The 25,115-nt window shown below is 33.5% G+C and overlaps 5 protein-coding genes and 1 non-coding gene across 8 annotated transcripts; 4 read left to right on the top strand and 2 right to left on the bottom strand.

The window, feature by feature from the left end:
- On the top strand, positions 1-323 carry LOC125808268 (monothiol glutaredoxin-S2-like). Its single transcript, XM_049487984.1, has one exon. It carries the CDS (start codon positions 15-17, stop codon positions 321-323), a length of 309 nt encoding a protein of 102 aa, XP_049343941.1. The 5' UTR covers positions 1-14.
- Positions 324-1,460: 1,137 nt separating this feature from the next.
- On the top strand, positions 1,461-2,449 carry LOC125808279 (NAD(P)H-quinone oxidoreductase subunit T, chloroplastic). Its single transcript, XM_049487998.1, is given in 3 exon segments — positions 1,461-1,489; positions 1,491-1,865; positions 1,978-2,449. Coding segments are annotated over 3 exon segments (810 nt in total). The 5' UTR covers positions 1,461-1,475; the 3' UTR covers positions 2,399-2,449.
- A 146-nt stretch (positions 2,450-2,595) lies between these two features.
- Positions 2,596-4,790, bottom strand: LOC125808280 (uncharacterized). The gene is made up of 2 exons (XM_049488000.1): positions 4,571-4,790; positions 2,596-2,881 (listed from the first exon to the last, which is right to left on the bottom strand). The coding sequence occupies exons 1-2, from the start codon at positions 4,624-4,626 to the stop codon at positions 2,689-2,691; spliced, it is 249 nt and encodes an 82-aa protein (XP_049343957.1). The 5' UTR covers positions 4,627-4,790; the 3' UTR covers positions 2,596-2,688.
- A 2,040-nt stretch (positions 4,791-6,830) lies between these two features.
- On the top strand, positions 6,831-7,025 carry LOC125808325 (U2 spliceosomal RNA). Its single transcript, XR_007441719.1, has one exon. It is a non-coding gene; the product is annotated as a U2 spliceosomal RNA (small nuclear RNA).
- Positions 7,026-11,844: 4,819 nt separating this feature from the next.
- On the top strand, positions 11,845-16,089 carry LOC125808274 (BTB/POZ domain-containing protein At1g03010-like). 2 transcript variants are annotated; one of them, XM_049487993.1, is made up of 4 exons: positions 11,845-12,142; positions 13,516-13,582; positions 13,856-15,052; positions 15,380-16,089. In XM_049487993.1, the coding sequence occupies exons 1-4, from the start codon at positions 12,051-12,053 to the stop codon at positions 15,911-15,913; spliced, it is 1,890 nt and encodes a 629-aa protein (XP_049343950.1). In that variant the 5' UTR covers positions 11,845-12,050; the 3' UTR covers positions 15,914-16,089. The 2 variants fall into 2 exon arrangements, with proteins under 2 accessions (XP_049343950.1, XP_049343951.1); XM_049487994.1 differs by lacking the exon at positions 11,845-12,142 and adding an exon at positions 13,202-13,394 and having other exon boundaries at positions 15,380-16,077.
- A 974-nt stretch (positions 16,090-17,063) lies between these two features.
- On the bottom strand, positions 17,064-22,278 carry LOC125808271 (zinc finger CCCH domain-containing protein 32-like). 2 transcript variants are annotated; one of them, XM_049487990.1, is made up of 7 exons: positions 22,194-22,278; positions 21,929-22,077; positions 20,450-20,512; positions 20,182-20,301; positions 19,814-20,101; positions 19,414-19,731; positions 17,064-17,597 (listed from the first exon to the last, which is right to left on the bottom strand). In XM_049487990.1, exons 1-7 carry the CDS (start codon positions 22,276-22,278, stop codon positions 17,322-17,324), a joined length of 1,299 nt encoding a protein of 432 aa, XP_049343947.1. In that variant the 3' UTR covers positions 17,064-17,321. The 2 variants fall into 2 exon arrangements, with proteins under 2 accessions (XP_049343947.1, XP_049343946.1); XM_049487989.1 differs by having other exon boundaries at positions 22,185-22,278.
- Positions 22,279-25,115: the final 2,837 nt, after the last annotated feature.

A 25,115-nucleotide genomic window follows, 5' to 3' on the forward strand; every position in this document is an offset into this window, starting at 1 on the left:
TCCAATATTTAAAAATGGAGTCAGTGAAGAAAATGGTAGCTGAAAAGCCAGTTGTTATGTTTAGCAAAAGCAAGTGTTGTATGTGTCACACTATAAAGACACTTATATCAAGTTTTGGTGCTAATTTAACTGTATATGAATTGGATGAACTTCCCAATGGCCTACAAGTGGAGCGAGCACTGCTGATGCTAGGCCGAAGGCCTAGCGTGCCAGCAGTGTTCATTGGACAAGAATTAGTTGGCGGTGCGAATGAAATTATGAGCCTCCATCTAGAGGGAAATCTTGTTCCTCTGCTCATGAAAGCTAAAGCTCTTTGGCTATAGTGTATACATACACTTTTTTTTCTTGCATTAGATATCTGGTATACGAAATTTACTAGCATGACTAATTCAGACTCACGTCGAATATGCTAGTAAAACAACAATCCATCGTGTAGAAAGTGCATATTAACACCTAGTAAGTTTGGTTTTCTTAATGTTTGTGGAATTGAGCATCTTTTATGTAACATGCTCAATGAAAACTCTGTTTTCTCAAACAAGAGTCCTTAATGTATCTTCAAGCATTGTAATAATAAATTATATACAATGCCATACACTCTTTGATTGTCACTTCAACATGACTTGTCATTATCTTTCAAATATTTTTTTTTCAGGTGTGCTTTACTTGAATATGAACTTGTGTTTCCTTGAGATGTGAATCCAAGATTTAAAGTTTATAGATTCGGGATTTATTCAAAAAGTAAAATATGTGATATTTGTATAAAGATCCTGCCTTATGAATTGAAAGCAAGGTAGAGAGAACAACTTGACTCTCTTTTACCTGCCACATAAAGATCATAAATTACATTAACCTCCAGTTCTGCCATTTAAAAAATCAAGTGATTATGTGAAAAAACTACATTTGTAGCATGAGGATTAAAGATAGGGAAAATATAGTCGTGGTGGATAGAGCTATGTGTTATCTGTACTGATGGTAGCAGATATCCTATAAAATTAGTTTAAATGTGTGTAAGCTGACCTGAACAACATGATAATTTTTTTTTTAAAAAGGAAAATATAGACGCTAGGGGTCTCCCATAACAAGTGTGTGGCGTTCCAAGTACTAGCTCTTTTTTTTTTTTACCATCCAAACCCTAAGGAGTATGATTGTATTTATAAGTGGGAAATGGGCAGGTTGGACTGAATTTGGGAGGGTTAAAATGAGTTGAGTTAGTAAATGGATTAGCAGGTAATTGATCCGTCCAAAAGTTACTTGGACTGAAAATGGACTAAAATGCGGGTCATAACTCAACCTGCCCAACTCTTACTAAGTTTTAATTGTTTTATTTGTTCTTTTATATTTTTTTAGTACCTTAAAAAATGTAGATAAATTCTCTTTAAGTCAAGAGTACAAAAGTCAAAATCCAAAATTATTGATATTTCACAAAGCAAACAAAATGTTTAGTTATTTCCTCAACCACACAGAAAGACAAGGTGATGAGAAAGCCCCTCCTCTAGACTACTCAAATCAGACACAAAACAAATTTCCAATTCCATGGCCTCAGCAACAGCTCCACCAGCTCCATTCACCTTCCTTTCAAGGAACCTAAGCAATAATGATCACAGAACAGATGCCAGATGGTTGACAACAAAACAAAGAAGACGCCGTGTTGGCTTACAAGTTTATGCAACAGAAGAAGGGGCTAGTGGGCGACAACGTGCTCCTCCTGGTGTTGACACAAGAATTCACTGGGAAAACGAAGATGAAGGATGGGTAGGAGAGAGTAAATCACGGTCCACACAAGAACGAATCAAAACAGACGAAAAGAATCTCCTTGATGAGAAATTCTCAGACCTCCTCAACAGTTCAGCTAATTCTCACTACCAGTTAGTCTTCATTTTCTAGTTTCTATCTTCAGAAGAAACTTTGCTATCATCTTATCTCAAATGTGTGGCTCACAGTTCACATGTATACATAATTCTAATGTTTCAAATTCAGGTTCTTGGGAGTATCTGCAACAGCTGATCTGGAGGAAATTAAAGCTGCATATAGGAGGCTATCAAAGGAGTATCATCCAGACACAACTAACCTTCCTATAAGAGCAGCATCAGAGAAATTCATGAAACTAAGAGAAATTTATGATGTCCTGAGTGATGAGGAACAACGTCGATTCTATGATTGGACACTAGCTCAGGAGACAGCAAGTCGAGAAGCAGAGAAAATGAAAATGAGGCTGCAAGATCCACGCATGCTAGAAGTAGAAAACTGGGAATCTGTTCCAGACATGGTGGATCGACTTGGTGGAAGGAACATGGAGCTGAGTAATCAGGCAAAAACTGCCCTCACATTTGATATCTTGATTATCATCTTTTCGTTTTGCTGCATTATATATGCAGTAGTCTTCAAGGAACAATATTAACAGGAACAACTATATGCATTATACAACAACAATATTCTATACTGTCAATACACTACTACATGACTTTCTTCGAGTTTCTTGAATAAGTACTGTGCAAAGATGTCAAGAAATTGAGAATTGATGAATGGTCAAAGCATGTATTGAGTGATATTGCAATGGCAATGGATTGGGAAACAGAACGACTGGAGCTTTAGTCATAAGCATAGCTATAGTTTATTTCTATTGAGCTTACAAATTTACATTATTTTCTTTTCATGAGATTACTGATAGCAAATGAAGAAACAATTCTCTCATACATCGATAAAATCTTTCATGATGGGGCTATGTTTCTCAATGTTAGCCTGCCTACGCCAATTACTCACTGCCTGCTTAACGGTGTCACTGGCTTTCTGTATTTCCTCAGCAGAAAATTTGTGTTCCACAATGCCTAGTGGACCAGGTTGTAGTACCTTAACTACAGTTTCCACATCCAGCTCCAGTTGCCTGTTAAAACAAACACCAAATTAATGCTTAAGTCATAATGTTCACAATTTGATCTTTGTGTCTCATCATGGTCTAAAAGAGAAAATTATGACAAATCCAATTGAAGAGTCCTTTAATCCGCACACTCCTAAGTCCTATCAGTCTGCATTTAGATACCTACTCTTCAATCACTGATTAATAACAAAGAACCACAAAAACACCAAAGGGTAATCCTAAATAGAAACAAGAGTTTATCGTTTCTTGATAACACAATTCTGTAATACTCAAGAGTTTGATAAGTTCTAAAATTTACTTACTCTTCAAATATCAAATGAATTAACTAATGTAATCCTACCAGAGAAGTTATATAATTAAACTGCCATAAACATTGGTTTCTGTAAGATATAGAACTCCAACACTTGGACCATTTTTTTCTCATAATTGTGGTGTCTGGGTCAAGCTTGTGCCACATCAACTAATTCCACAGGGTACCTGCTACCCCCCACCAGTACAGGTACCAGATAACTCTGTCCAAGCGCATGAATACAAGTTATGCCTTGGAATGAAAGACAATTCCAAATCCGCTTGGTCTACGAACAAGGAAGCTATAAGTAATGCAAATTGAATCTTCTCATGGAGAGTTCGATCCTGGAAACCTAATGCTTTTGTCTCCCTTGGGGATTTTGCTTGAGACTTCATGGTTCTCAACCCACTTCATTGACACGCTTGGGTACTAACACTTTGAACATTTACAAGGCTATGTATTGGAGAATTAGCTCTAAGATGTTCTATCTTCGTTGATTAGTTGCTTAAACATTATAATATACCGAACAATGTGTTAGAGAGACCATGGGAAGGGCTCAAAGTCAATATATAAGGATCAAGCTCGTAGCAAGCATAATATCAATCAATCAAACATGCCTCCATTGCACACGAGTTGGAATCGACATATGAATCCTCTTAATGCATTTGGCTACAGTGGGGCTCATTTTAATTCTCAAGTCTCTATTTTGCTTTTTTCCTTTTCATTCATGCGTCAAAGTCTTACAAATTGTGCACATGAGTTGGGCTGAATACAACCAAATACAGCTAAAAATGCAGTACAACCATCAAATAGAATTACCTGATCAGCAAATCCAGTGCAATATGACCAGAATATCATGGAGAGAAAATACTTGAATATAGCTTCAAAATGTGATTATTATTTTTCCAAATCTCACCAGAATACGAACATACAGTTCATATAGAATAAAGCCTAAAATACAATAAGAGATGCTCTCTGGGAAAAAAAATTCACAATAGAAACTTTGGTTCCAAACTTTGAAGAGAAAATCAAAGACATTCCCTGTAAACAGTGGTCACCGAACTAACAATCGAAAAACAGTGGTCAAGGAAATCTAACTACAGACTCATCAATAAAAATGATAAGATAACAAAGCCTATATATCAATCTAGTATCCAAATAAGTTGGATTCTACCATCTCTATTCAGGTTAATTCCCTACAAATGCTAAATATTTCACTATTCAAAGATCCATAGATTTCAAACCGCCCAGAATCAACTATACTTCACTAAACTCATAGATTCAAAGCATAAATAAATCAATAATACAAACAATCAAATATAAGAGTGTAAAACCAAAATAATTAACATTCCATATCATCTAGGTACAAATTAGCGGTGCGAATAAGGAATGAGATTTAGAATTACCTGAAGAACCTGGAGAAGGGTAACACATTGCCGAGTTTCGACAGTGACACAGTCATCTTCCTTCTGCCTATTCGTATCAATTTCCCCTAAAAACTGTGCTAAACTTCAACAAAATTACTGTCCGATTAGGGTTTCAGCTACAGGGAAACGGGGCAAGGGGAGGGGGAGTTGTGGCCTGTGGGTAATCACTCGGTTTCGGGTCGGAAAGGATCCGACTCCACCGGGTTCGTCAAGTCCTTATTTTCCTCTTGTTTATTTTTTAAAAGAAAACTAATAGAAATTCCATACATTTTAGGCGCAAACTCTATCATATCTCGGAAGTTTTCCCAATTATAAAAAAAAAAAAATTATTAGTCACGGATACATTTCTTGAATGTCGGATACATTACAAATGATGTTGGGTATGTAGCAAGAGTTAATAGGAAATGGAGGGAAGATGAAAGAGGAACTTGAAAAAGTTGGGAACTTGAAAAGTTCTCTTATGCTTTATTGAAAAGACATTTGTCTATCATCGGTGGTGGAAAGAAAAATAGGAGAGTTTAAATATAGAAACACTCCTATTAATTGTTCGAAGGGTTGGAAAGAGGGACCCCCCTTGCGCCGTCGTCGTCGCTCGCTCGGCTTCGGCTTCGGAAAAATGATCGAGAGATTATTTTTTGGACAAAGTTTGTTTTAATTATTTTAGTTAATTAATTATTTAATTAATTAAATTAAATTAAATGGCCAATGTTTTAATTAGTTAAATTATATCCTGGGAAGACATATTCCAAATCAAACCTCGGATACTAGAGGGGAATAATTTCCTTAAGGGGACACTGCATTCAGTGGGCTTGATCTTTTTCCTGATTCTGTTTTTCCAGATTGTGGTACGTTTTTTACAGATTTTAGTTTTGTTAATTAATTTCTGTTCATCTATTCTTACTGGTTTATTAAACTTTGGTTACTTCGTGTTTCTGCAAAGTTTATTGAAATCAGTAATTCTACTTTTATAACACAGATTGAAAACAAATGATACATCACTTAATGGGAGGATGTATATGATGTATCGAGAGGGGAAGGATGTTTCCGAGAGACGATAGGGATGTATCCAAAAAAATTAGAGACTATAATAATTGATATCTTAGCTTAGTATTTATGTAATTTTTCTTTTTTTTTTAATCTCTAAAGTCGCATAATATTTTGTTTGATTATTATTTTTAAAATATAATCTAATCGTTTTATTCTTGAAATATTATGATTAATTTTTTTGGTAGGCAAATGTTAGGATTAATTAGTATTTTTATGTAGTTCATAATTCGGTTTGGATTGATTTTTGGCTAAAATCAAAACCAAATAAATTTAATTAATTTTTTAAATATTAAAACTAAATCCAATATAATACATATTTATTGGTTTGATTGTAATCGATTTCATTTGATTTTTAAAAAATCTAACGATATTTTCCTACTATGAGAAAGGATTTTTTTTTTCATTCTTTGTCAACTTATGAGTAATTCTTTACTGCCCTTTTAATATGAGTTATGAAAGAAAACTTTGATTACATGATATTATTCCACATTTTATTTGAGTGCTTATGGTATGCAAATATATGAGAAGCTTATAACTAATAAATAATGTAGTTATATATTTTAGTATTTTATTTGGTTTTAGAAAAAAAAATCTTTATTTTTAGAAGAAAAGTCTCGCCAAAAAATATTGCATAATAAATTGGGGAAATTACGCGAATTAGCAAATATATACTAGTTAATTAGTTAATATAACTATAGTTTGAATTAATTATCACTTACAGCCTCTTTTTAGCTATAATTACGTGCATCTCTCTCCTCGATCTCTTCCTCTCTCTCTCTCGCCTCTCTCCTCTCTTATACTATACAAATACAAATTATACATATACATATACAATTATATGACAGATATACAAATACAATTCGTTTCTCTCCACTCTCTGCCCTCTCTTTCTCGCTTCTCTCCTCCCTCTCTCAATCTCGCTTGCTAGATATACAAATACATATGTATATCAGTTACATATACAATTATCTTATAGAAATACATATACAATTCGACAAATATGCAAATACAGTTCACCTCCCTTCATTCTCTGCTTCTCTCGCTCGACTCTCTCCTCCCTCTAACATGTAGCTATGGATCGTAAATAACAAATTATAATTATGGAGCAAGTTATTTTTAGTGGCTAGTTGTGAAATTTCCTCCAACAAATTTACCGTTCGCATCCAACATGAAAAATAAGGGATTATAATTTATACCTTTCTCGGCCTTTTGGCTAAGATCAAGTGTAGTATCTGTTCTTATCAGTTTAATATCTGATATATGGGCCATTGGTCCACACGATATTAACTCAATTTTTTAAGGGGGAGAGTCCTTCAAGGTAGCTTGCTACCTGGGCTCTCAAGCGTCGCCCATGCGTTGCACTACTGCATGGCCTGGCGCACCCCACCATTTGTTTCAAAATAAAAAATAAAAATAAAAAAATAAAAAAATTAAGGGATTCAAGTGTAATTGATTCATTATTTTATGGTTACCTAAAGTATTTATTTTTAAAATATATCTATGACAATGTGATTTTTTTTTAATAAAAAGTTTTTCATGGGACATGTATACTTGAGTTTCAAAATGATGTGGTGATGACATAATTTTTCAGCTCAAAATTTGACTTTTCAGCGATTTGTATTTTTAGGCAACTAACAAATAGCTTAATGATGAATATATTGTTACGATGTTTTAAATAATTAATTTAGTGATTTTATCATGATAAAAAAAATATTGTAATTTTTAGTTTAATTAGCCCATAAAATACCCCTTAAATGATAGTGCATCATTAATTCTCATCAACGAAACATTTAATTTAATTCACAAGAAAAGATAATTAAAATCCAATGCCCTAGAAGAGGGCAGTAATGTCAAAAAGGGATAATGAAGGACTTGATTAGAACAAATAAGATGTATTTTGGTGAAGGGACCAAAGGGTCATGCCACAACATTAATTATTTAGTTATTTTTTCATACTCCATGTAAGATATTAGTATTGGAGTCCGAATAATTTCATATTCGCATTAAACGGTCCATTTTTTAGAGTGGCGCTCTCAAAAGATAATAGGATAAAGATATTTCAACCATCCCATGCCATCACAGTCCATGTTGATAATTATTTGGGTTTTTTTCCTCACTCGGTATCTGATATCTACATTAGAGTCTGACTAATTTATATTCGCATTGCAGGGCTCATTCTTTAAGGTATAGCGCTCTCAACAAAAAAAAGAAAATTATATCTAAAGTTCAAACCTGAAACCTCTAATTAAGGATGAAGTTATCTCAATCATCCTACCATAATCGATTATTGACAATTATTATTTGGTTAATGTAATTGGTTGGATCTCCTTTGTTTTGTTTTGTTTTGTTTTCTTCTTTGAATATGTCTTGTGTGGGGTTGCATGTTTTGTGTACGCCATGATTGTAGCCATTCATCCTAGAAGCTTGTTGTTCCAATTATACAAAATTGTTGTGGACCTAATAATTAAACATTATTTGATAACAATATCCCTTTTGGCTGCTCTTGCATGCTCTTCATTCTTTGATCCTTCAACAACCCCTCACAAATTAAACAAGAACAAACTAGTTAGGTTCAATCATTTTTTCCCCTTTCTAAATAGTTATATATTTGTGAAATATTAATATTCCCTCCAATCGATATTATCTACCTTTTTATTATTTTTGTACAATTTTTAAGAAATATATAACTAGTACTCCCTCATGTTTATTTTATTTGTCATGTTTGCACTTTATATGTTCTTTAAGAAAATATTAACAAAATGACAATTTAACTAAATTACTCATATTTATTTTTTGATTTTCAAATTAGTAGTACTATTTATTTTACTAAATTAATATCTCTCTACATTAATTAAAGTAAGGATATATACAAGTGGAAAAAGAATTTCTATCTTAGGTCTTCTAAAAAATAACAATGACAAGTAATAAATATGGACAGAAGGGAGTACTCTTTTTTTTTCTTTATCCGTCCTTTAAGAAATAATAAATAAGAAAGGCGATAAATAATTAATATGAAATAAAAAAATATTATTTTATTTCTATTGAACATCTCACTTGATCAACACTCCATCAAAATATAGTAAAAAACAAAGATTGGAAGAGATTATTACTCATGTGTATATGGACATTGTTATAATGTAGTGCATCCACTTTAATCTCATAATATTACAGAGTATATATATATATATATATATATATATATATATATATATATATATATATTGATTCATAAAAGCTGCTACAACATTATTATTGTTATTATTAGTATTTATTTCCAATGAAACTTGAGGAATAATATAATCTTGATTTGCTTCCTTGTTTGAAGAAAGCCTACAATGTGGTCCTGGACAACCTTAAATTCATTTTTATTTTTATAGTAAAAAAAAAGGGATATATACTTTACAATTCCCTAAAACCAAGATTAATAATTTAATTTGCTAATCTGATCATATGATCCCAACCTGTTAACTACAGCCTTTGACAGCACTAAAAAATACTCCATCTCTAATTAAGTAATTATACGCTCGTTAGATCTTTTTGTAAGAACTATCTTATAAAAATATTTTATTATAGCGATAGTTTTCGTGGAACAGTTGATCTTTCATATTATATTATATTATATGTTCTTCTTAATAATGTTTCACTATAACAATCATAAACAAACAAGAATGTTATAGCAAAAATTAGTATACATAATTAACAGTAATAACAAATATTTTTAATTTATTGACTTGTTACAATAGATAATTATCATTTTCTGTATATTATCGATCAGTATAATTAAGAATATACGGTTATATATCTATCTTTTAAGTCATGATCTTAATATACACACATATTTCATTTATTGTAAGTACATAATTTTGCCGTTTGGTTCATGAGATTATAAGATAGATATTTCAGGATAAAGTTTAAATTTAAATATATACTTAATTTGGTTGAAAGTATAACTAATACATATATAAATTTATAAGTTAAACTTGGTGTTATTTTGCCTCATATAAGAAATGGAATAAATTAATTTAAAAATAATAATCTCGAGATAAGTAATTTCTCCGCCGCACAATTTTTGGTTTTGCTGGGGTCATCATATATCATTGCTCCCATAGCATTTTAATTTAGGAGCAACACACAAATGGGCCATGCCATGATTGATCCCAACAATGCATTTCCACTAAATATTACCCTTTAATCTCAAATAGAATATAATGATGAATTGTGGAACGTACAGATTAAAATATCTAATTTCCTGTATGAACCTGGACCAGGGTTCTTAATCTAATAATAATTACTACAATTTACAAATTTTAAAATTCACATGAAAAATGCTTGATTCAACTAAAATGATTTTATTTATTTTTAAAAAAAAAAGTAAATCCCTAATGCAATTATTAACTAAGGAGAATAATTCTTGCTTCACTATTTTTAAGGCGTGCACGGATCCAATGGCCCAGTAGCCAGCTAGGAATAAAAAAACCTTTTTTTTGTCCAATTGTTATTTATTGGTGATAATTAAATATTATTTTACTCATATCCCAAAAAGGATTATTATTACAATTGTTTAAAATTCATATATCAATATTTATGTTGTAAACTCGCAAATTCATTTTTGGTAGGGAAGATGATATAACATTGGGAGAATCACGCCTCAAAAGCTAGTTATTAAGGCTCTATATGCCTTATATCAGCTCTTTGATGTGGAGATTCAAATCTCATACTATCTTTAATGACTATGTGTAAGGTCAATTCTCTGTGACCTCCCACCGTTCACGATATCGTTTTTAGCTTCGTGTCAAAAATGCAATATCGATGTCATCATTTATAGAATGACAACTCGATGAGCACATATGGCAACGGGCACTCTGATACTATTAATAAAATTCAAGAAAAATTATACCCCAAGAGCTAGTTATTGACAAAGAAAAAGTCGAGACTATATAAATCTCATATCAATTCTTATTAAATTGATACGAAACTCATATCTCATATCTTGTAATAGAATTCTAATAAAGAAATAAAAAGAACTACAACTACACGCACCAAAGGATGTAGCCTAGTGATCAATGAAATAGTTGAGAATCCTGAGATCTCAAGTATAAAATTAAGCAAAGACAAAAACATTAGGTGATTCTTTCCATCTGTCTTAACCTTGGTGGAAAGAGTATGAAAGTTGACTCAAACACCGTAATTATATATAAAAAAAAAAACAAAAACCCACAACTACATAATTACCCCAGCTTACCGTGGTTGTGAACATAAAAAAGAACAAATTAATCCAACTAATGTTTGCTTTTTTAATCAACTTTACTGACTTTAGACATGATTAATTAAATTTGGTGTTTAAAAAGACTAATAGGTTTCACTAGGCATGATTACAAACCCTAAAAGCATTGCAAAAATTCGAGAATTCCGCCATCTCCAAGAAAACAAAAAAACATCTACTAGTGAAAAATATATAATAATTAATTCCCACCTTTCACCGAAAAGTAGCAACAAATCCTCGACTTTTTACAACAAAAAAATATTTAAAAAATCAAATCACTATTTTCAACTCTTTTATGTTATTTAGAGTTTAAATGTTGTGCACTAACTTTTTTATAAATTTTTACACTATAATAGTTTAAATTGATCTATAACTATTATAATAAATATATTTTTTCAGAACAAGACGGATATAATAATTGAGAAATAAAGTACTACCTACTATTGAGATCGAATTCAAGATTTAACTTTAATGGTTTCAATCTTTGATTCTTCAATCAAATTTGTTACCCTTTCAATTATACATTAAAAATTTAAAACATGGGTAACTTTTCACACACATATCTATTTTTCGTATTGAAAATATGGGGTTGAATTTAATTTGTAGATTATATTGCTCCATTCGCCATTGCCAATTATTAAAAGTGGAGCTAGAATTTTAATAACGAATTCAACAAAATTCAGTAGCTTTAGTTAAAATTATGTTTGATGTTAAGAAAACTATTGACTGATATACAAATAATTTATTCAAGAACAAAATAAATAACTATAAGATGCCTTTTCTAGAATTCATAACGCAATAAACTCAAAACTCTGAATCCGCTCTTTTACTGCTATAAAAGGTTAAAGTCATAGTACAAAAACTTTTATATATTTATATAACTTAAACTCAATGTTTTTTTTTTCTTTTTAACTCTTCCCTCCTGCATGGTTTCATGTGACTTTTTTCTTTTAACTCCACCTTTCTGCCTTTCTACTCTCCCTTCACAGTGACACAACATGCCAGCAAATAAAGTTTTAGCTTAATTTAGCATTATAATTAGCTTTAATAGGTCCTTTAAATCAATTACAAGTTGCTATTAAAAGCATAGTGATTTTGTTTAGAGACTGATTAATGGTTTTGTGAAGTTAATTTTGGAAAATTAAGAAGATGGGAGTTGTCACTGTTGCTGAACTCAAGCCAAGCATATCTGGGAAGAGATCTTTTCGTCCAAGTTCTAGTGCAAGACATATTACTGAATGGTAATATATATACAATTCTCTCTTTTATAATACTCGAATTATATACACTGACAGCGTAAAGAATAAATATTACGATGTCAATGTAGTTTAATCTAGTGTGTGACATGTTGATTGTTAGTTTTTGGGTATCAATTAATTCTTCATAGAACACCTAACACATTGACATAAGTCGGAGATAGGGGACGTAAGGGGATTCATCTGAACCTCTTTCGTTGGAATATTATGTTGTATAATATAAAGTCGAAATTATGTTTTTCTGTGTTTATTTTTTTATATTTTGAATTTCTTTAGTAAAAATCGTGGTTCGGTGAATTATTGGTGATGATAGCATGAATTCTTGTGAGATATTGTGAGGAAGAAGTTTAGTAGTACAAGAGAATATTACAACCACCAAAATATCTAAAATAATTAAATGTATTTATGACAAGACCATGTTCAAGTGCTGACTATAGTGAAAATGGAAAATATTTTTAATTAGTTTATTTGAAATTGATTGTGATGGAACTTACCTTAAAATCTAAGATTGTAGAGTTTCTATCATATCATTAAGTTGAATATCAGATGATCTGGAAAATGACTATAGATGAACAATTTCTAAGGCTGCAATCATTGAAAATGACGATCAAATATCTGACTTTTTTTAAGTTTTTAAGTCCATTGTGTTCAATTTTCTTGTTTCAAGATGTAGTGTGAACGGTGTACAACAAGTGGGGTCTGAGGAGGGTAGTAAGCACGTAGGTACAGAGACTGTTTCCAATAAGACCCTCGGGTCGTTGGTATGAACAGTGTACACCAATGCACTCAAAGAGACTGGTTCTGATAGATGCTCGGCCCATTGGTGTGAATGATTGTGTGTACATAACAATAATTATTTTCCTAGTTTCCAACAAGTGTATTTTATGAGGGCCCTCTAGCTATAGTACAGATGAGTCCTGAAATTAGCTGTTAGCTATAGTACAGATGAGTCCTGAAATTAGCTGTTGGATTACTCCATACCACAAGATAAATCACAACCAGCAACAAATTCAAAAAACACCAGAAGATGTTTATCACTTGCTAAATTGGATCCAAAAACAGAACACACAGAGTACTGTAAACTTTGTTTTTAACATTTGTATCCATCAAAGATTGTGTTTTATGCTACTTTTGGTCCTAAACTATGATCATACGTACAAGCGCAAGATCAGGCTAATACATGCTTGAGTTTAGATAGCTTTAAGACTCGATATATCCAGCATTGTATTCTTGAAATGTAAGTTGCGCGTGTATAAAACCTTAGGCTAAAAATATAAACAGAGAAGTTCATTTTATAGCTTTTCTTGATACTTCCCTAGTTTCCAACTTTTGATCAATGATGATATCTTATATTGCAGGCCAATATCTGATGTTTCTAGTGATCTTACTATAGAAGTCGGATCAGCCAGTTTTGCTCTTCACAAGGTACAAAAATTGAAGTATTCATTCTTTCTTCTTCTCGTGTAATTTGAAAATGAAAAGCAGAAGTTATGCAAAGAAATGGCTAGTCTAAAGTAGCTTGAAAATGATTTCTAAGTTAGCTGTTATGAGTAAACAACCGATATCAATACAGTCGTGTCCATATGGAATCAATTTATTTTATGGTGTCAAAATTGGGAGGAAAATGAAAAGTAAATAGGCAGATGCAGTACCTTGGAGACATTTCTAATGTGATTGGTAACTTGACAATGTTTGCAGTTTCCTCTGGTATCTCGAAGTGGAAGAATTAGAAAGCTGTTGCTGGACGCGAAGGATACAAAGATTTCAAGACTCAATCTAACTGGTCTTCCTGGTGGATCTGATGCATTTGAACTTGCTGCAAAGTTCTGCTATGGAGTGAACGTTGAGATAACCATATCTAATGTGGCGTTACTAAGATGTGCAGCCAAGTTCATGGAAATGACAGAAGACATCTCCGAGAAAAACCTGGAAACTCGTACAGAGGTATTCCTTAAGGATATTGTATTCCCACACATATCCAACTCGATATCTGTTCTTCATCGCTGTGAAACATTACTACCGGTATCTGAAGAAGTCAATCTTGTTAGTCGTTTAATTAACGCAATTGCAAGCAATGCCTGTAAAGAACAGCTAACATCTGGTTTGTCAAAGCTGGAGTATAACTTCCCACCCAAACCTGTTCAATGCCTTGATTCTGAGACGCCATCAGACTGGTGGGGAAAATCACTCGCGGTGCTAAATCTTGATTTCTTTCAGAGAGTTCTGTCTGCAGTAAAAACAAAAGGTCTTAAACAAGACATTATAAGCAGAATTTTGATAAATTATGCCCAAAATTCTCTTCAGGGGATCTTCATTAAGGATCCTCAGTTGGTTAAAGGAAGTTACTTGGATTTGGATTTGCAAAAAAGACAAAGGATCATCGTCGAAACAATAGCTAGCTTACTACCAACACAATCCAGGAAAAGCACAGTGCCAATGGCTTTTCTTTCAAGTTTGTTAAAATCTGCAATAGCAGCATCAGCTTCTACTTCATGCAGATCTGATCTAGAGAGGCGCATCGGTCTGCAGCTAGATCAGGCAATTCTTGAAGATATTCTCATACCTGCAAATCCACATGGAAACAATCACAGCCCTCTCTATGACATAGATTCTATATTGAGGATCTTTTCCTTTTTCTTGAATTTGGATGAGGATGATGAAGAGGACAATCCACTAAGAGATGAGAGTGAAATGGTTTACGACTTTGATAGTCCTGGATCTCCCAAACATAGCTCAATCGTTAAGGTGTCAAAATTATTGGACAACTATCTGGCAGAAGTTGCACTAGATTCAAACCTAACACCATCGAAGTATATAGCACTTGCAGAGTTACTCCCAGACCACGCACGTCTAGTTTATGATGGATTATATCGAGCTGTAGATATTTTCCTCAAGGTAAGCTACTTAACCTCATCAACATGTTCCCACTCACCTATTCATTATTGTTATCATATAAGGAGTTTAACATAAGGGTAGCCTTGGCGTAACTGGTAAAGTTGTTGCCATGTGATCAGAAGGTCACAGGTTTGAGTTGTGGAAACAGCCTCTTGCAGAAATGTAGGGTAAGGCTGCGTACAATAGACCCTTGTGGTCCGGCCCTTCCCCAGACCCCGTGCACAGCGGAAGCTTATTGCATCGAGCTGCCCGTTTTATATAAGGAGTTTAACAAATGTATTTGCATTATAGACTTTTTTAACATCATGCATAACATTCTCATGGCAGGTTCATCCAAACATTAAGGACTCTGAACGCTATAGACTCTGTAAATCTATTGACTGTCAGAAACTATCGCAAGAAGCTTGCAGTCACGCAGCTCAAAATGAACGGTTACCTGTGCAAATGGCGGTCCAAGTGTTGTACTTTGAACAAATCAGACTGAGAAATGCGATGAATGGAGGGCATAATCAGTTCTTTGGGATGAATAATCAGTTCCCTCAGCGTTCAGGCAGTGGAGCAGGAAGTGGATGCATCTCTCCAAGAGATAACTACGCATCAGTAAGGAGAGAAAACAGAGAACTGAAGCTCGAGGTTGCAAGAATGAGAATGAGGCTTACAGATTTAGAGAAAGATCACGTATCCATGAAACAAGAACTAGTAAAGTCACATCCTGCTAACAAGTTATTCAAGTCATTCACCAAGAAACTAAGCAAGCTCAATGCACTATTCAGAATAAGAGATTTAAAGCCAATAGGGGGGAAAGCTAACTCAGAAAGTCGATTACTTTTTCAGAAGAGAAGGCGTCGTTCAGTGTCTTGATGTGGTACTCTAGTGTGAATAAGAAAAGAGTATATAGTGTTTCATAGTGTTGAGTTTGATGGATGTTGATGTGTTGAGTGAAGTTCTTTCTTGCATTGTCTTTTGATTGTAACCTTGAAAGAAGATACTCACTCAAACTTCTACTTTAAAGGTATATAAACAAGTGTGAGTTTTTTATAGCTTCATGTAGTTTGAACTTTTATATTCTTAAGCCTCTTGTTGAACAATGTCAAAATGGAATCACAATGTCTTTCTTTTGAGGCAGAACCAAGATTTGAAGTTTATGAGTTTCTACAAGAACCTCGAGCTATTGGGTTCACGTGAACCTACAAGCTACATGTTATATTGTAGATCCGACCCTGGCTATCACTCAAAGTGGCTTCAATTGGACTTCTTCATCCTATTAAACGTAGAAGTTTAGTGTGCACGAGAGCTTCATAGGCCATAGCTATGTGGTACTAAAAGCCTTCAAAGTCTTCTTTGTTAAGAACTTTTTTGGCATTTCCAGCCCTGGTGACTGTTGATGGATTCATCTCTAAGCTATAATCCCAGCCCCATTACTCATTCCATCAATTGCTCGTCGATTAAAAAAAAGAGTAAATTTAGCTCATCTTATCGTTGATTCTCCTCTACCTTATGATACTGTTCTTATTAACTTGATCCAATAGATTGACTAGCATTTGTCTGCAACACTCATGTTGGCCATTTCTAAGTCGTTAGATATGATCTTGCTTGAGTTTTGGGTGGATGTAGATGGCTTTCTAGAGAAAAAATTTGTATAACACTAACATAAATGTCAACTGTGCTCGCAAGGAAAGGCACTAGCTAATCCCTTCTAACACATGTCGATGGAATTCAGCTTAAGGCTCTTCTATATTGGCCATAACTTGCAAGGTCCCAGCATTGGGTTCATTTCATAATGTACCAGACTGGCACTTCGAAAAGAGCCAGTCAATCAATTATAGTTTGGCGAATTATCTTCAGTAGGGGCGCCTTTTATTTGTTTGGATTTAAGTAGGGGTCACGAGAGAGCAGAACATAACGACTGTTGTCATAGTCAACAAGGGTGAAACTCAAAAAGAATAACAACTTCAAAATCCGGGGGTGGGGTCCTAGCAAACACAAACATATAAATCTTGCAGTTTCGTGATGATAAGAAATTTCAAAAAGAAGTATGTCTTATTACTTCACAAGACAGATTTTTGTCTTCTCAACCAATGTAATCTTCATGCCAAGCAGTGGGGTAACAAAAGAAAACTTCAACTCCCGACTTTGAGTAAACATTATAGTATAACAGACAAAGTAGCAGATAATACATAGTGCTCCGAGTTTACTTCAAATTCAATGGTGAACTTCCCTTACTTGACAACTGCATATTGGTGATCGAAAGTCCCAGACGAAGGAAGTATTAGGTTAACTGTACCAATTGTACTTTCATTGAAGAAGGTGCTCTAGATAAAGAGACGTCCACTTTTGACCCTGTAACAAATCCAGCCTGCAACTCTGGCAGCAACATGGGAGCCAACGTGAAGGAAGATCGCAGCATGTAGGGAGCAACTTGTAAATCAGGAAGAGAAGAAGCTGATGAACTATATTGTACTGTTCCCATAGGATGATCAAATTTACAAGCGCTGCCAAACTTGCAGAATCCTTTCAGTAGATAAAAGGAACAAGGCTGCACCCCCTGTGCTTTAAAAATGTACATCAGAGGAACGCTCAAACACAAAGACGTAACAGGAAGCAATACTTTCAAACAGCATCATTTCCAGACAAGCACGAAACTATATAAACCATTACAGTACTTTTTACGTGGGTAAAGACACAGTAGCATTCAGCCGACTCCCTCTCCTTGAAATACGCAAAATGTTATCATGAAAACTCAACTGTTGCAGTTGAGCATGAGTAATTCCATATGTGTGTGATTATAATGATGGTAGTTGAGAACACAAGCCGCTAAATCTCTCCCAGTTCAATAAATAGTTCCAAAAATGACTAGGAAAAGCATGCTATGAAGAAAGGAATAAAGAGATCATTACCTTCCGTACTTAACAATTATTACCTACTGTGCACAAAAGAAATTGCTCAAATAAACAAAGCATCCATGCCTGTAGGTCTTAATAGCAGCATATTTATAGAAGCAACCATCACAGGAGGTAACGACATACATGCATCTGTGCATTGGCAACAAAATGCTTAGATTCATCATTTTCTTTAAGACCAAATAGAGGCGAACATTCATCACTCTCTAATTGTAGAAAGAGCTTGGAAAATGCAAGTCCAAATGCACACAGTTAAGTTCATTAAATTTAACTCAATAAAAGAAAAAACCATCATCGACTAACTTAGAATTCCCTTAATGGATGTAACTATTAGGTCAATTTTTTCTTTGTTCAAATCCGGGGAGGCTAGGGAAGAACTGAACTCACAGAACGTGTGCTGCCAATTGCTAACAAGTAAAACCAATAACAACACAACAAACCTACAATTCCCTGGTTGATGCAGAGCATATTACACATCCGTTGATTTTCTTCCTGTTGAATAGAGACATTTTTGTATGACATCATACAATAGAACAAGAACGGGTCATGAATAAACATGACAATCTCATGGCGAACCCTGGTTAACTCATATCGTAATGGGGTAACACAAACACTTCACTTAAGTTAAAGGAAGTCTCTAGAGAACTACATGGGACTTTTAAACAGTTAAAAGGAACTAGACTAGGAGATCCTCCTCTTCAAAGACACCATTGCATCAGAAATTTATAAGGAGAGAATGTTATAGCAATTCAATAAATATACAAAAATCTGAACACTAATTCATGCTATTGAGTTTTAACAATGAAGATATAATCTTGAACAAGCAATGATCAAAATGAAGGCAGCAGACAGGTAATGCAACTTTGTGTGATGTATGGGTTAGGTGCACGTCACATGTTCAAACTATGTTGCAGAAAAAAACCTGGCATTTAAGTTGAGATGGCTAGAGAGGTAGGTCCATTATCCACCAAGTTTCAAAACATACTCCATTGGACCCTTAAAATTTTTCTCAGTTATCAGAAAAGGAAAAGGAGACAGCTAATGCAGCTTCGTAAAACACAAATTTATAACAAGTCAGCACCAGATTTAAGCAAGACAGCAATCATAAAACAATCATCTTCCTGTACATTTCTCCCCTCTTTCTTGTATCATCAACTTCTGGTCAGATCCATGAGTAATGAACCTCAAAGTCCAGCATATGTTACTATTAATGACACATTAGCATGCAATTGACAAAAATCCTCAAAGGAAAACCACAACATAAAGATCAATACTATGAAGCGTCAGAACTGAATGTAGACAAAACATTCCAGACACAAAAATCTAGTGGCAGCTCAAGAGCAGAATGACGCCAGGACATGAAAACTTAGAAATAACAGTGTACAAGTTTTTACCCAGATTAGATAATAAATCATCATGTCAAATCAAACAAAAATGGAGAAAGAAGAAACATTATCATACCGGACGCAAAGGAAGGCCTATGGGGCTGATAGCACAGTTTGTCTTTGATGCAATCCAGTCAGGTGGATGGTGAAACTTACAAGATGATCCAAATTTACAGTCCCCAGTTTTCAAGTAGTATTGACATATGGATTGACCAGGTCTCTCTGGAAAACTCTTTTCCTTCTGTGTTTTGCTTGAAGGGCTAGCAGCAAGGGGTAATGGCGAGTAAGGCCCTGCAAAAGCATGTGGAGAAGATGCTAGTGGTGACATCCCATAGACAGATGTCAGCCCAGCAGAGGGATGAACACCAGGAGATAGTGCAGGACTTACTGGTCCCTGCAAAAGTAAATTAATCACTGTATAGAAAAAGAGATTACACATCATTGTAGAAGGTTGATAGAGAGAATCTTTATATTACTGAGTAAGGACTCCAGTTCTGAATGGTAACCACTCCTGGATGAAGCAACACTGGACCATAAGCACTAGGTACATATGAACCAGGTAAAATCGGAGGCCTTGCTACTCTAAGACCAGTTAATGCACTGTTACATTCCTCGGGAGGAGCAGGAAGAGACTGCACTGTCGGATAAAATGGACGTGCAGGTGCTGGCACTGACATACCAGCAGGTTGAGGGTGATGGAATTTACATGTTATACCAAATTTGCAATGCCCCGTTTTCAAATAATAGGTGCATTCAATTTCCCCCTGTTGTAGTTGTTGAAAATTAGATGGCTAACTCAGAAAGTTAACACAAATGCACACACATAAAACCATGAGACATTTACCGTGCGTAATGGATATCCATAAGTATTTAGTGGTATATTGCTCAAGGTTCCACCAAAGTTCCTAGGGTGGTGAAACTTGCAGGATACACCAAATTTACAGGTACCTGTTCTTAAAAAGTACTGCACGTGAACATTGTGAAGTCAGCAATGAAATCAAAACTATTAAAAATGATATACCACATTCACAAAAACAGAAAACCTGAACACTTTGAAGTTTGAATGTTAGAAGAACTAACAAGATCAAACTTCAACACTGAAAACAGAGTACCTGGCAGATCGGCTCTCCCGTTCTTTCTGGGAACTCAACTCCTTCCAACTGCATCTTACCACCCTGAAAACAAAATCACTCAGCCGCATAAGGAATGTAGACATTCACATTTTTCCCTCTCAAGAAAATATAGCATATTCAGAAGATTGAGAAAGTAAATGCAGGGACGGAGCTTGAGCTACGCCTACAGGTTCAGTAGAACCAATAACTTGGCTCAAACTATGTATTGTATTTAAAGCTCCAATTAATATGTATAAATAGTTTACCAAGAACTACATAAGATGCGTGTTTTAGCATTCAGAACCCATAAACTCAAAATTCTAGGTCTGCCTATGAGTAAATGAAAGTAGTCCAATTCTACACCATCCATGGGAATAATAGGTGCCTTATACTCCACATACACCAACTTAAAAGCTTTGGATCCGCCTCATGTGTCAGAAAGAACACATTCTCAACTATGACTTCCAAGTAAGAAATCCAACGAAAGTAGAGACCTACATTCGCCTAGATAAAATAGATACCAAATACATATTCAAGAAAGGAGGGAACTAGCTTAACATGAACCACCAAACAACTCATAGTGTTCTTTCTACCACGTGAAACCAGATTAGTCAAGCTAGTGTAGGAAGGAAATAGCTTAACATGAACCACCAAACCCCTAGTAGTGGACATTTCTAACACGTGAATCCAGATTAGTCAAGGCTAGTGTAAAACGGAATTACCTTAATAGGAACCACCAAACCCCTCAAGTGTGCTTTCCTAAGTTGCTCGGACTCTCAAAAAATGATGCCACACCCGTGTCGGATCCTTCAAAAATACACTATTTTTGGAGGATCCGACACGCACCAGTCGATATTTTGAAAGAGTCCGAGCAACATAGGTGCTTTCTACCGCATGAATCCAAATTAGTCAGGCCAGTGTAAAAAAGGAATTAGCTCAACATGAACCACCAAACCCTCGGTAATGCACTTTTCATAGCGTGAATCCAAATTAGTCAGACCAGTATAAAAAGAAATTAGCTCAACATGAACCACCAAACCCTCATAGTGTACTTTATACCACATGAATCTAAATTAGTCGAACCACTAAAAAATGAAATTAGCTTAACATGAACCACCAAACCCCTCATAGTGTACTTTCCACAGCATGAATCCAAATTAGTTAGGTCAGTGTAAAAAAGGAATTAGCTTAACATGAACGACCAAACCCTTGGTAGTGCACTTTCCATAGCGTGAATCCAAATTAGTCAGGCCAGTATAAAAAGAAATTAGCTCAACATGAACCACCAAACCCTCAAAGTTTACTTTCTACCACATGAATCCAAATTAGTCGAACCACTAAAAAATGAAATTAGCTTAACATGAACCACCAAACCCCTCATAGTATACTTTCCACCACATGAATCCAAATTAGTCAAGCCAATGTAAAAAAGCAATTAGCTTAACATAAAACCCAACTAAAACAAGATAAACAACTTACAGAGCGCCGATCACGATCACTCGGATGGTTAAACCGGCAATTAGGTCCATATCCACATGACCCATTTCGCAAATAATACGAACAATCAGGAACATCAGGCCTTTCTGGGTAAACCTCCCTTCCAAATAACCCCAACTTCTGCATTGATCCTACATTACCCAAAAATAAAAAAAAATCATCAAAAACCCTAGAAAACTTAAAAACAAAAACTAAAACAACCCAAAATTCAAAATTTATTAAAAATCAAAAATAGCACCATCCAGACCCGTTTCTTGCTCCACCGCAACCCATTCCGACTGATGATCGGATTGTGACCCGTTACTCCCTGTAGACGGCCCGTACAGCTCCATCTCTTTCTTTTAGGTCTTCTTCTTCACAATATTCAGAAGATCAAAACCAACAAAAAAAATAAGACAGTATCTGATAAAAAGTTGATTATATATATGTACAGAAGAAAGAAGATATTAATGGTGTTTTAGTGACTTACAGTATGCAATGAGATGGGAGAAAAAGGGTACGACACACCAAGGAGAAAATTGCCAACTGTGGAAAAACGAAATAGAGAGAAACAGTCTTTTGGTATCACTAAGGTTTCGTTTTTTTTTTTTCGCTGTCCGTACAGTGTGCATGCTTCGGATTTTCCGGTTTTTTGTTCAATAATCTTATTAATTAAGTATATCACTATATTTTATTTGTCTCTATCTCGATTAGTAGCTTAGTTGATTGAGTCTCTGCTTGTATGAACTTTCATTCGCCTTGTTGATGAGGATTTAATTCCTCCATACATATTAATTTGATGTAAAATATAAAATAATTTTCCAATCTTAAATATATTTTAAGACAAACACTAGATATTTGAAATTAGAAAAATCAAGAAGTAATTTATTTTTATTATTAACTATAGTTAGTTTTAATATATTTTTCATAGTGTTGAATTTATTATGTTCAATGGAGGATATAGTAACGATAAATTGAGTTATATATAAAGTTAGTTTTAATATATTTTTCATAGTGTCGAGTTTATTATGTTCAATGGAGAATATAGTAACGATAAGTTGAGTTAATACTACGTGACTAAGTTAAACTGTTGTGTTGTTGAATATTTTACTCCTCCTACCTTTTGTTTAAAAGAGAATATTTAAATGGAAAAATTAGAAGGATTAATAAAAAATTGTGAGTGAAGATTGTTCCTTATTTTAATTAACGATGCTTTAATAATTACTCATCAACAAAATACTCACTTGATTCATAATTACTTGTTCACTTTTTCTTTTTTAATTGTCGCTAATTACTTGTTCGTTTTGACAAATTAAGGAAGGACAAATTTTTTTACCTATTATACACTCAATTAATTACTTTGAAAAATGTATAAATTCTTGAAACTCTTAAGTTTTAAATTTATCCGCTTCATAATTAATAGGGGTAAAATGATAAAGTCATTATATCAATTATAATTTTCTTAATAGGTGTATCAATTCAAAAAATGGACAAGTAATTAGGAACAAAAGGAATAAGCAATGAAACAGAAAACTTAAGAAATAAGTTCAATCCTAAACATCCAAATAATAATAATAATTTAAAAAATAACAATAAAAATAATAATAATAATAACATTTTTTTCTCAAACAATTCATGAAAATAAACTAATTAGCAACCGACACTTGTTTCCCTTGGGATTTGAAATTACTGTCATGTCCTTCACATTCTTGTCGTTTTACTATTCTAGTTTGTTCAAATTTTGAAAATGATACACGTGATAAACAATTTTATTTTACCTAATTAAGCAACGAAAATTAAATAATACTGTCCTACTTATGAAGCTAGTAAATTAATGTCCTGCAAGGCTACAACTAGTTGTCTAATATAGGTTAATTAATCATACTTTATGCTGTAGAAGTTTCGTTGATCTAATATATACTGTATAAAGGAGTTGGCATGTTACAAATTGTCACAACAATAACAGTGAGTATTGAGAAAAAAATATTTTGTAAAAGTAAATAAGTGATAATTGAGTTGTGAAATTTAAGAAAACTTGATTTTAAGTATATATATTTTTTATCATTATCTCCTTTTTAAAAAAGAAATTAAATTTCTATGAAAAAAAAAAATGGGACTCTCAAATTTGGGATCTAATTAAGCCCCAAGGTGCTTGCCTATTTTATTCGTTTTCAGAGCGTCATTGCAGAGAGATTGGTTTCACGATAGACCTGCAGCTTAATGGAATTGATATCAAAACCAATGTTATAAATAATCACCAAGTATAAAATTTGTGTATTTTTTGTGTGTTTTAAAAGTGCATGTAATATTTTACACAAGAGGTTAAGAAAAAAAGATTATATTCAACAATTCAACTAGCCAATGGACTATTATTTTGATTCAATTAGAAAATTATCAATTTATTCATATTGTTTTAATTAAGTGACAATACTCCGACTCATATATGCTAAATTGACAAAAACTCACAAAAAAAAAAAAGGACCAATTATTCTCTTGCATGAACTCTACCTTTTGAGTAAAGAAAAAAATTCGTGGGACAAAAACTCTAACTTGTCATTGAAATGACATTTAACAATTCAGAAATATTTAAGAAAAAAGGAAACCTTTTGGTTCTTAGAAAGAGAGAGGGGGGGAGTACTGTCATTTGATAAGTACAAATCCGATTAATTCAAATTTTCACAATATAAGGACTTATTCGGAGGAAAATGTTCCTTATTAGAAAAAAATATATTTAAATTTGAGACTTTTGATTAAAAAGAAACATACTCATTTAATGTATTATATCCTCTAATAATAATGAATGTTCTATTTTGTTTATATTAGAAATCAAATGGTACTAATCACTCCCTTACATCATAGCAAAATTTATAGAGCAAACATAATTCACCTGCAATCAAAATTCTATATAATAGTCATCTTATAATCACATCTTACTATAAAAATGAAGTTTTGTTTGAATCATTTTAACGTATTGTTAAATTTATTAGTTAAAAGAGTGATACATAAATTGTTGATCATGAAAATTAGGCGACGTTTGTTTTTATTAAAAAAAATATGTGACTTTTTTCATTCAAACATCATAGAAAAAAGTTTTTTTTTTTTTTTTTTTTTGCTTTTCAAACATTAACAAAAGTTTTTTTTTTAAGGGTAAAGGGTCAAATATGCCCCTAAACTATTCGAAAATGTCTAG

This window comes from Solanum verrucosum, unplaced genomic scaffold (genome assembly GCF_900185275.1).
Source record: "Solanum verrucosum unplaced genomic scaffold, falcon-dt-bn FXZP01000234.1, whole genome shotgun sequence".
Taxonomy (NCBI): domain Eukaryota; kingdom Viridiplantae; phylum Streptophyta; class Magnoliopsida; order Solanales; family Solanaceae; genus Solanum; species Solanum verrucosum.